The sequence below is a fragment of the Setaria italica genome, chromosome IX, assembly GCF_000263155.2.
Source record: "Setaria italica strain Yugu1 chromosome IX, Setaria_italica_v2.0, whole genome shotgun sequence".
Taxonomy (NCBI): domain Eukaryota; kingdom Viridiplantae; phylum Streptophyta; class Magnoliopsida; order Poales; family Poaceae; genus Setaria; species Setaria italica.
In genome coordinates this window covers 14,874,121-14,884,756 of record NC_028458.1, presented here as the reverse complement: position 1 = coordinate 14,884,756, position 10,636 = coordinate 14,874,121, and the positions used below count along the sequence as shown (strand labels likewise).

Sequence of the window (10,636 nt, the reverse complement as noted above, 5' to 3'; positions counted from 1 at the left end):
GTTCTGGATTGTTTACTGTGTGCCATTGTACAGTCAGTGAAATACTGCTATTTTAAAACAAAATGATGCTGTGATAGAAGTTTCAACTTGCGGCTAATGGTAATGTGATCCAATGTCTGCACGCTGATCTGCCCATTGTTTGGGGTACTTCAGTTTAGTTGCATGTTTCGCCGCGTACAGTACATGCCAAAAACAAGGCAGCAAGGTGATTGTGTAAATAAAATAATAAAACAACAAAGGGCTCAATTTGCTTAAATGTTGCTGAACTGAGCAGAGCACGTACAGTACATGCCCGTTTGTGCACAATTTCTAACGTGTGAGAACTGAGAACGCATAACGCCCCCAAGGACTTGAACGTAGCAAAATAAAAGATTCAAGGTGGAAAATACAAGTGCTAAGGGACTGACGCGCATAAATCACTTTAATACAGGCCGTGTGGATGAAAAGATTGTGATGTACTGCGCTAGGGACCTAACCGCAAGAGAGCGATAAACCTAAAAGGGGCAAATCGAACGCGCCAGGGCATATCTGAAAAGGTGAAAGGACCAGAGCAGAAATCTCAAAAAAATTTGGACCATTTCTCGATTTGTGCGTGTCATCCTTGCGCAGGGGCCATGCTAATCTTCTCTGTATCGTTCCAATTTTATCGGATGTCTCCAAAGAGACAGTATCGTCTCCGCGGCTCAGTTTATAACTTGGTCTGCGCGTCCTTGGCTTGGCGGTACGGTACTAACATTGGCTCTGCTTCCGGTGTTCCGCTTGCTCGTTCCCGTGCAGCCGTGCTGTCCGCTCCCGCACCCGACGGATCCGGCCCGCGTGTGAGCTGCCGCTTACGGCCCGCGGCCCACGGGCTGGCCGTGCTGTCCAAGAAGTGTTCAGCATATGTATGATATTACTATGAACGTATTCTGTACAGGATACTGATGGCTGCGAACCAGAGACAGCAATGGAAGGTTTATGGAACCTCTTCACGGCACAATAATCACAACGAAATTTGTCTACAGCTATGCCTAACTGCACATATGGTAACACAAAGTCGATAGTAGAGTACGGAATTGCTCAGCTAACCAACAAGACAAAATGGAAAGAAAAACTCTAGCAAATTGCCAATATGCAAGTTGAAAAGAATGTACAGATGTAGAACCTCTGAATTCTCTATATATTGTAGAAAGGGAGGGGAGAAAGATAAAACTTAGAAGCTTCACTCTGCTATATCCTACTTTGTTCCCACCAAAAAAATTCTCTGCTATATCTAACTGTGACACCTTTGATTTTCTACACCCGTGTGTAATTTCTAATATATTTCGTCTGTTATAGTTGCTCATCCTGTGTACCTATATCTTTTATGACCAAAGGAAAAAAAGGCAGGGGGTTGAAAATTTTGCGACTTGTTGTACGGTCGCTGTTTACATGCTTGACAGTTGCAAGATATCCTGAAGAAAAATGGAGAGCTCCTGAGCTGATCTCCCAACCTCGCCTTGCCGCCTGCGAAGGGATGCCCGGAGGCATCAATTATTTCAGTCGATTGAACTGGATGCTGTTTAGGGATTTCGTGGGATACTCAGTGCCATTGAAGTTTACCTTGTCAGCGACTTGAGGCTGGCGTTTACCTTCTTCAGCTCTTGGAAACATAGACTGCACCGCTCCAACCTAGCAAGATATGCGCTAATGAAGCAAGTCCATTGTGTACACATGATATGAGCAAGAAGCAGGATCCATTTCAATGAGATGAAATGAGGAAAATACCTCTGCTCTGCCTCAAGGTCTACACCAACAGGCGGCGTAGCTGACAAAGCTGAAGAAATAGTGGCACCAAAGCTCTTAACAAGACTGAGAATCATCCCCAAGGCAATGTTCACATGCCTGCATCGAAAATGTCAAAGCACATCGATTAACCGTGAGCTTTCACTTTTCTAACATGTAATTGTTTATATTGGCAGTCATTTTCCATACTACTGGCACCATATACAAACTCTGAAAAACAAAACTTAAAACTGTGGAACGTCAGTTAGAGATTGCACAATCCATTGTATGCACCGATAAATGATGCCATTGGTGCTACCATCAGTAAAGGGAGCCATGTCAGGATCAGCATTCTTTTTTAGAACAGGTACAAGTTTGGACCCTTACATAATAGCTAAACCGATTGGTTGCAATCCAAAGACTAATGCATGGAACCATGGGACCCATGACTCAAGTGAATTGAAAGAAAAAACATAATTGCGCAAATATTAGATACTAGCGATGCAGAATTTTACACAAGTGGTCATAGCCAAGAATACAATTTGACTAAAGCCTGAACCATGAATATTATGTCATATTGGTGTATTCAGAGTTCCAACCCTTTCAGAAAGGGAGGTGGTTATAGTCAGATTCTCCTTACATCACAAGGTCCAACTCTCCACAAAGCATTTAGTCAGTTTGAACTCAAATAATCAGAAAATGTACAATAGTAAGGTTAAATCTAAATAATCCCACAATTCTAATATTGCATAAATTAAGAGGAAATATGAGAAATTACCAGTCATATTTGCTTTCAAGAAGACTGGAGGAAAGCCGCAAAATAGAAGCGCAAATATCTAAACTGATACAGTTACTATTCTCCATTAGAGCATTAATTACACCAGTAGTGACCTAGAAGAGTAGATGTCAGAGATTGTAATGCATGGAACTACAACAAAGAGGGTAGTCGAGAGTACAGACAGCAAAATCCAATATTCTCCATGTAGCATCAATAGATCCCTTTATATCATTTCTTTGCCAACACCGATAAACCACCTGCAAACATCAGTATATCACATAGTAACTACCATTACTCAATATATATAAAATGATTGTCTCACCAGAAAATGAATTCTTGATAAGTACTCAGTAGATCTTATTCTGGACCTCTTTATACCTCTAGTTTTGTTAGCCGAGACTTCATTACATGAATAAAATCTTGATGGTTTTCCATTAGACCATACATATCATCTTCATCACTAGCTGAACCAATAAGTTTTCCAGGAAGTGAAGGGTGCAGCCTCTACAGAAAATAGTAAGACAGGGAGCATTATGTGTACATATCAACTAAACCAACATTGACGTCCAAATGACACAATGTCGCAAGTAAACATACCGAGCCATATAATGTTGGTTCACACTGGATGCTATCATAATGAGAAGAGTAAGGTCCTGTTCCAACCACAGCTTTGGTTATAATTATGGAGGAGGCTGAAACCAAAAGAACAATGCTAGGTTGCTAAATGACTTAGACTTACGATGTCTAACAGCGTGCCTTTCACTTGATTCCCTCCATTTGCTCGTTCCAATCACTCCATTTCTGTCAATGTCGGCAAATTCTGGATTCCATGCAGCATCAGAATTCCATTTGTCAAAACAAGACACGCCGTACCAGCTACCAGCTTCATTAGACTCAATTTTTTCAGTGCATACTGAACCAGAACGGCTATTGTCCCCAGCACCTGAAGATTCTCTTATAAATTTCCTCTGTGAACTAATAGGCTTTGACAGAAATATATGCTCACGGTCTTTTGGGCTTTCTTGAGCCCTCCTTGTATAGTCAATATCTGGATTAGCTCTCAAATAACTTTCTGGGATTATTTTCTTATATCTTACATCATCAGTGATTCTTCTGCAGCCACTTTCGTCAACCATCCTTGACCTCCTTGAATCAGTTATAGGTACCAACTTGCCACTTTCTTTGCCATGATTAGCAGATAAACCTACTTTTTCTATATTTTGAGGCTCAATAACTGGTAACTCACCTGTGGCAGCTTCATTGAGAATGGGATCAGCATTCCCCTTTGAGCTATGCCTTGGGGCAAGAACAGGTATGAAAGATGATTCCTTACCGCCATACCCTGAAATGTGGGACATTGATTTATACATGGGAGCTGCTGGTACAACAGTGGCTGGCTGTCTCTTCAGGTCATCAACGAAATTTGGGTTCAATCTAACTCTAGGAGAAAGCAGAGGTGCAGAATCAGATCTCGTGAGCCAGAGATCCTTTTCTCCAGGTGGCTTTGCCAATCTCTTCCTTACCACAGAAGAAGAGGAGACAGGAATTTCTTTTGAAGCAGACATTGAGCGTTCAAGCAGAGTATCCGAACTAGTTTCATTGGCTGTTTCAAGAAGCACAAAATTATATCCGCTTTTAGAGTGCAGAGATAACACAGATACGTTGTAAGAAATGTGGTAGCTGCTTTAAGTACCTGGGCTTCTGGAAACTGATAGTCTACCAAACACTGATGGTATGCTATTATCTGATTCAATTAGCCTATCTACAGTTCCATTTAAGTGTGATCCAGCACAACTATCAGCATATGGCTCATGTTTCTGAAAATTTATTTAAGTACCATGTCAGGAAGAAACAACTCAATCCCTAATTACATAGTACTATGCATAACACTTCATACCATCAAATCCACAACCCACACACCAACACAGTTTTGGTTATATGAGCAACCAAGAAGCTTTCCTTCATCAACAGTTAGATCGGCCAATGTGGACCAGCCTACATCAACCACATCATGACATATGATGGGTTCCCAGGAAAGAACCTACAAGCAAAGTGATAATATGTAATGACCTTTCTTCCACTGTTATCTCCTTAAGAATGAAATGAGGGCATGATAAATCAGTAGGGCATCTACCTTTAAGCTTTGATGTAATCCACAAAAAAGTGTTTTACCATCACTGTTGAATTTCATAGAACGAACTATACTAGCCTGAAAATCGAGGACAGCTGCCATTAAGCAATCGATTATCTGATTACGGATCATGTGCTTTGTTTCCAACAAGCACTCTCATCCATTTCCACACACGAATCCAAGACATATGATGGTATGAAGAAATTGATGATGAGAAACCATACCGGCTCAAAGTATTCTCGGCTGTTCTGCATTAAGCTGTAAAAGGTTAATTATATCCAAGAAAAGAGACAAGGCAGGACAGAAAAATTAGCTTCTTCTGCACTAAAATCAAATACAGCAAGTGTGGTTATGTACCCCTATTTGGCCTGCGGACAATCTACAGAAGATTAAAAAAACTACAACCAATATACCTATTTTAGGAAACCTCAAATTTAAAAAAGTTGTTTCACAAAGAAATTATTAAATTACATAAGCTTAATATTAGCTACTTCACCTCGAAAATTCTTTGTATGTCTGGCATGCTGCATTATTGGTCGCTTCTGTTTGGCAATTGGTACTATTTCATGACCCCAGACATACAAAAAAACTGGTGCTACATGCTAACTTTATGTGTTTCTTGAATCCTTCTAAGATCATATTTGGGTAGACAAACCAATGCTTAAAATGATTCATAGTAGTTTAAAAATTCATAACGGTAGATCTTAGTTTGAATATATTTCATTTAATCCAAGCACATGATCAAATCACCTAGTGCTTAAATACAACTTGTTAAAATTGCAACCTTCAAGAGATAGGCAGATAGCTTTCCTAGGTGACTATATAACCTTAGGTTCAAGAGCTATGCTGATTCATAATTTGAACATTGGATAGCTTGAATTTGGGACATGAACAAATTTACTAGTCATTATATATAGATATATGGTACCTCAGGTCCAGAAGAACCAATCAACTCAAAAGTCTCAAGATCCCAAAATTTAAGAGTCTTATCAGTTGAACCTGCAAAAGTTTTGAAAAGAACAGCACGGAATATGTCACTTGGATATCCAGATGATGTACAAATAAGAAGCATGAGGGACTAACAAGTCCACAATAAAAAATAAAAAGTTTCTATTAGAAAAAAATGGAGAAATTGTCATCCTAGGGAAATTCATGAAGACTAACCTGTAGCCAATAAGAACTCATGGGGGTGAAAATCTAAGCAGTTGACTGGACCTTCATGAAGACTAAAGTCATGCAAGAGTTTTCCAGCCGTCAAATCCCAGATCTAGCAAGGTATTTTAAACACAGTTTCAGTGATCAGGAAATATGAGCTATATTTTCTGTTAATAATAGTATGAGATTGTCCATCTTGTTGACAACAGCCAGGCTGTGAGCACACCTTGAATTTTCGGTGCTATGATTTTGGAAAACTTTGCATTATATTTAATGTACATGCTCACAATTTTTACCTTCACTGAGTTATCAGCCCCTCCAGAAACAATCCATCGACCATCTGGAGTAAATTTAAGCACATCAATTCGCCGGGTATGGCCCTTGTATGTGTGAATGCATCTCTTTTTTCGTATATCCCATATTTTCATGTTTGTGTCTGAAGACCCAGAGGCCAAAAATTCTCCAAAAGGATGGAAATCAAGCGATGCACAATTCGATCTGTGCCCAGTGAAAGTTCGGACAACTGCGCATTGTGCACAATACTCAATCAAAACAGAGATAATTGCATAACACAATTGCAGTTTATGTTTTCAATGCAAAATGCACCAAGCATCAATACTGGTCATACCTTTTGCCTCCTCAACATCCCATATTTTTATTGTTCCACTTGCAGCACCAGCACCTATGGTAAGTTCAGAAGAGTCAAAGCTCACTGACTCAACTGGACTTGTAAGGCCTGATAGGCTCTGCAATGTACAATGACAATCACTTGAAGTAGATAGTTGACTGCCAAAAAAGCAAGAATGACATTACACACGAACCAGAAGAGTATCCTATAGGAAATTACCAGGAGGGCACTGGGTTTCCCTACAGCCCAAAGATTGACCTGCAGATCCTCCCCACCAGTGATGAGGATCCTTGATGTCCGCCTCCCAAATTTGGCACAATTCACATTGGAAGCATGCGCAACAAACTCCTCTGATCATTATCAAAGAAACAAGATATATAGACGATTACATCCTACCACAAAATTATTTTAGTGGTGTCATGATTTTATTTCTGTAGCTGAACCATTCATTCCATGCAAGCACATAAGACCTAAGTTCTCAATGGAAACAAATAACAAGTATGACATCTGGACATCCTGAACTGATCTTCCCAACTCACTGTCCATGCTATGCTACCACCTACTTCTTCCAACAGTACAACACATAAGTGTCATAATCTTAAGTCAATAGCTGAACGCCTGAACCATTCATTCCGTGCTAGCACCTAGGACCTAAGTTCTCGATGGATAGGATAACAAGTATGACATTCTGAATCGATCTACCCAACTTTCATTTGATAGGTGTGAGGAATCAGAACATACAGCATGATACCGTTTACAGCAACTGGTACAACCCATCAGACAAATGCCAAATTACAGAGCACGGAAGTCACATTTTCCTGGCAGACAATAGAACAAGGCTCCTGTCTCTGGCTAACCCAGACCACCGAAATTAGTTTAGCTTTGATCTTATGCAGAAAACTGTATTATTCTAGGTCTGAAACTTCACGATACTGTTTTGAAATTTCATTCTATCCCCAACTTCACAAGTAGCAATAGCAAGGCAGCTCGGATGGTCTTGAATAGGTTCCTAGCTGCCATCGCAACTCCTCAAATCACAGGCTCGCAAGTTGCAAGAACAAAAGTACAAAACCAACATGAACAGTGAACACCAGAACAACCCGAGACCCAGTCACCCAGAAGCAGGCACGAATTCGATCACTGCGAGCGAACCCAAGTACACAACCCAACCGAAACCTAGCGCTACACCGATTGAAACAAGCAGGCAAGAGCTATCCGATTTGGAAAATTCCGATCCAGAATTCCTAAACCGGCAATTTACAGGATACGTAGCTTATAGGCTCGCTTGGTGGCCATCTGCGACGGCCGCCGTCATCAATAGCATGGACACCCGCTGCGGGGGAGAGAAGGACGCGGATTGCCTCGCTCGCTCTCAGGATCCTCCCGCCCGCGGCCTCTTCGCTGGCGCTAAAACTTCGCCGCAGTTGTTAGGTGGAGTGGGTGAAGGGAGAAGGAATGTTGAGGAAGGAAATCGAACAGCTAGGAGAAAATTCCTTATATCGCAACGGATAAAACACTATAAAATTTTACCTCCCTTTGACATTGAAATTCTTTTTTCCTTATTTGATATCGGAATTTATTTTTCATTCCTTTACACTTATATTTCTAATTTAATATCAGATTCATTTTTCATTTCTTTCGTAACACTTCTATTAGTTTGGCTCGTCTCGGTGTTTTAGACTGGCAACCCGCCTAGGGGTACCCTAGGTAGTCTTTTATACAGTGGGTGTCGTCGAGAATCAAGGAGTCGATGGTGACGCAAGGAACACGATTTAGATAGGTTCAGGCCGCTAGATCGCGTAATACCCTACGTCCTGTGTGTTGATTGTATTGAACTTCTTAGCTGTTTTTTCTGAAGGGATCTCTGCCCGTCCTTATATAGTCGGGGAAGCAAGGTTACAGGGTGGAGTCCTAGTCGAACATGATTACAAAATTCTACTCCTAATCGGTAGAGTAGTTTCCTTATCTATTCCGATTAGTCTTCGAAGGTATGTGGAGGCTACGTTACCCAGCAGTGTAGCCTTCCATATCTTGATCTTTGTCCGAGTACGTCCCTGAATGGGTCGTACAAGGCCTACTCGTGGGCTTGGGGATGTACGCCTGACAAGCTCCCGAGTACTTTGTAGTCGAGAGGAAAGCTCCGGGTACTTGAGGATGTTGCCTGAGTTCTCCTTGGTGCTTTCTGAGTTGTAGACGTGGCCGATCCTTTTGAGTTCTTCGCGACTGGAAGGTACTCTCAGCATCCTTTCGAGTAACCTTTTCCTTAAGACTTTTTATATGGTAGTGCGATGACAATCGCACTCCATATGAAGTAGCCCCCGAGCCTTAGGTTGAATCGAAGAATCAGACTGAGGATCAATCCTGTGATTTTGCTCTAATCTTTAGTAGTCTTTCAGAAAAAAAAAAAGAAAACTTTATCCATCGGGTACGGTATCCGCAGCCCCTGAGCACTTAGACGATTATTTGTAGTTGATGAAGTGGTCAAACCTTTGGTTAGAGTATCCATTGGAAATTATGGTGGTAAATCTGATTTATATCTGACCGTTGCTTGATTGACGCTTGGAATCCGGAGGTGATGGAGATATAACAAGGGGGCCAGTGGTAATTATCAGTGCATCGTTTAGATCTGTTTTTTGCGCTCCTTTCCCGCGCATCCTAGAGCCGCCGCTCTCCCCGGCGCCGCCACCGCCATTGTTGCCTTGTCCTCGCCCTTGAGTGAGATCTGCTACCGATCCTTCCCTCCTTCACCTTTTTCGAGACTGACTAATGCGCGTCAAGAAGATGGGGAAGAAATCAGAGAAAACCTAAGGAGAAGCCGCGGCCACCAGTAAGGGGAGATCTAAATCCAAGAAAGGCAAAGATCTTGCGCTGCCGGAGTCGAAATGTTACCCGACAAACCAGACTGCTCCGCCGCCGCCTGGGATCACCTGGCAGCACTCTGTGATGAAGGAACCAGCGGTCCAGGCTTTGGTCGATGCTAAGCTATTTCAACCAAAGTTCGAACTTGAGTGGAGGCCTGCCTTTGGTAATGCGTGGCAGTTTGAGGAGCACCCGAAGCAGACGGTCATGCTTGCACATTTCGTCGAGAGAGGACTAACAATGCCCACCTCCGACTTCTTCAGAGGTATTCTCGGGTACTACAACCTTCAGTTAGTTCACTTGAATTCCAATGGTGTGCTCCATATGGCTATCTTTGTACACTTGTGTGAGGTGTACCTAGGTGTCCCTCCTAGTCTTGATCTTTTTTAGAAAGTTGTTTCGCTGTAAGCCACAGCCTAGTGTAACTAGGACAGACATTTTTGGAGGGGCTGGGTTTCAGCTGAGGAACTCGAATGCTTATCTCGAGTATGTCTTGCATGACTCTCATGGCGATCGGAAGAAAAGATGGTTTTATGTTGGGAATCATGATCCTGTCTTGCCAGTGGTCACCGGTCACGCTCCAAAGCATGCAAATAACTAGGAGAGCGAGCCCGAGGACACCCCTGAAATTGCTGACCTGCTGACTCAGATTTGCCGAGTTGAAGTCTTTGGGCTTGACTGGCATCAATGTGGCCGCCAGTTTTCTCAAATGGAGGGTTCAACCTTTGCAGCAACGAGCTCGCTCAGGCTCGGAGTACTCAGGTTTTGATGACCCGTCATGGATGTCCCCTAATGACATATCTGATGATAATGTGGAGGTGTTGTTGGGGAAGTTTTTAAAGAACTATCAAGAGGTACCAGTGCTTCAAGGAGTTCTTCGTCAGTTTGATAGTTGGTATGGACCAACAGAGGTATGTTCCTTTGCTTGATTTGTGTATTTCGAGGTATGGTAATACCTTCAAGTAACAATTGTTTGTTTGCAGTCTTGGTTGCTTTTCGGCTTCTTGCCGCAGCCTGAGGGCAGGGAGATTGCTGTTGTTGACACTGATGATGAACCTTCTCCTCCTGCCAAGAAACGGCGAGTAATTCGAAAGAAAGCTGGTGTGCAGCCTATTTCTTCATCGAGTTTGACCTCGAGGGTTCGCAGAGTGCCAAGGTACGTAGTCGTGTACTTAAGTATTTGAAAAAATGTTTCTTTGCAGAATGTTGATGATTTTAGTCAGTTTGGATGGCCGACGACTTGACCAAGGGTAGTGATAAGGCTACTTCTGGTGAAGTAGTCACGGTTGCCAAAGACGCGGTTGTCAGTATCGTGGCTGTTGAAGAGCTGCTTGTGGGGGTG

General features: G+C 42.3%; 1 protein-coding gene across 3 annotated transcripts; it reads right to left on the bottom strand.

Annotated features, from left to right (window-relative positions):
- Window positions 1–1,081: 1,081 nt before the first annotated feature.
- LOC101782125 (katanin p80 WD40 repeat-containing subunit B1 homolog) lies at window positions 1,082–7,909 on the bottom strand. Of its 3 annotated transcripts, XM_022823137.1 has the most exons (19): window positions 7,704–7,909; window positions 6,655–6,785; window positions 6,436–6,553; window positions 6,104–6,330; window positions 5,817–5,919; window positions 5,581–5,651; window positions 4,877–4,900; window positions 4,656–4,730; window positions 4,419–4,562; window positions 4,215–4,338; window positions 3,855–4,124; window positions 3,261–3,776; window positions 3,119–3,174; window positions 2,900–3,025; window positions 2,704–2,778; window positions 2,522–2,634; window positions 1,747–1,863; window positions 1,582–1,650; window positions 1,082–1,485 (listed from the first exon to the last, which is right to left on the bottom strand). In XM_022823137.1, the coding sequence occupies exons 1-19, from the start codon at window positions 7,729–7,731 to the stop codon at window positions 1,407–1,409; spliced, it is 2,466 nt and encodes an 821-aa protein (XP_022678872.1). In that variant the 5' UTR covers window positions 7,732–7,909; the 3' UTR covers window positions 1,082–1,406. The 3 variants fall into 3 exon arrangements, with proteins under 3 accessions (XP_022678872.1, XP_004982742.1, XP_022678873.1); XM_004982685.2 differs by having other exon boundaries at window positions 3,261–4,124; XM_022823138.1 differs by having other exon boundaries at window positions 3,261–4,124; window positions 6,436–6,575; window positions 6,655–7,908.
- Window positions 7,910–10,636: the final 2,727 nt, after the last annotated feature.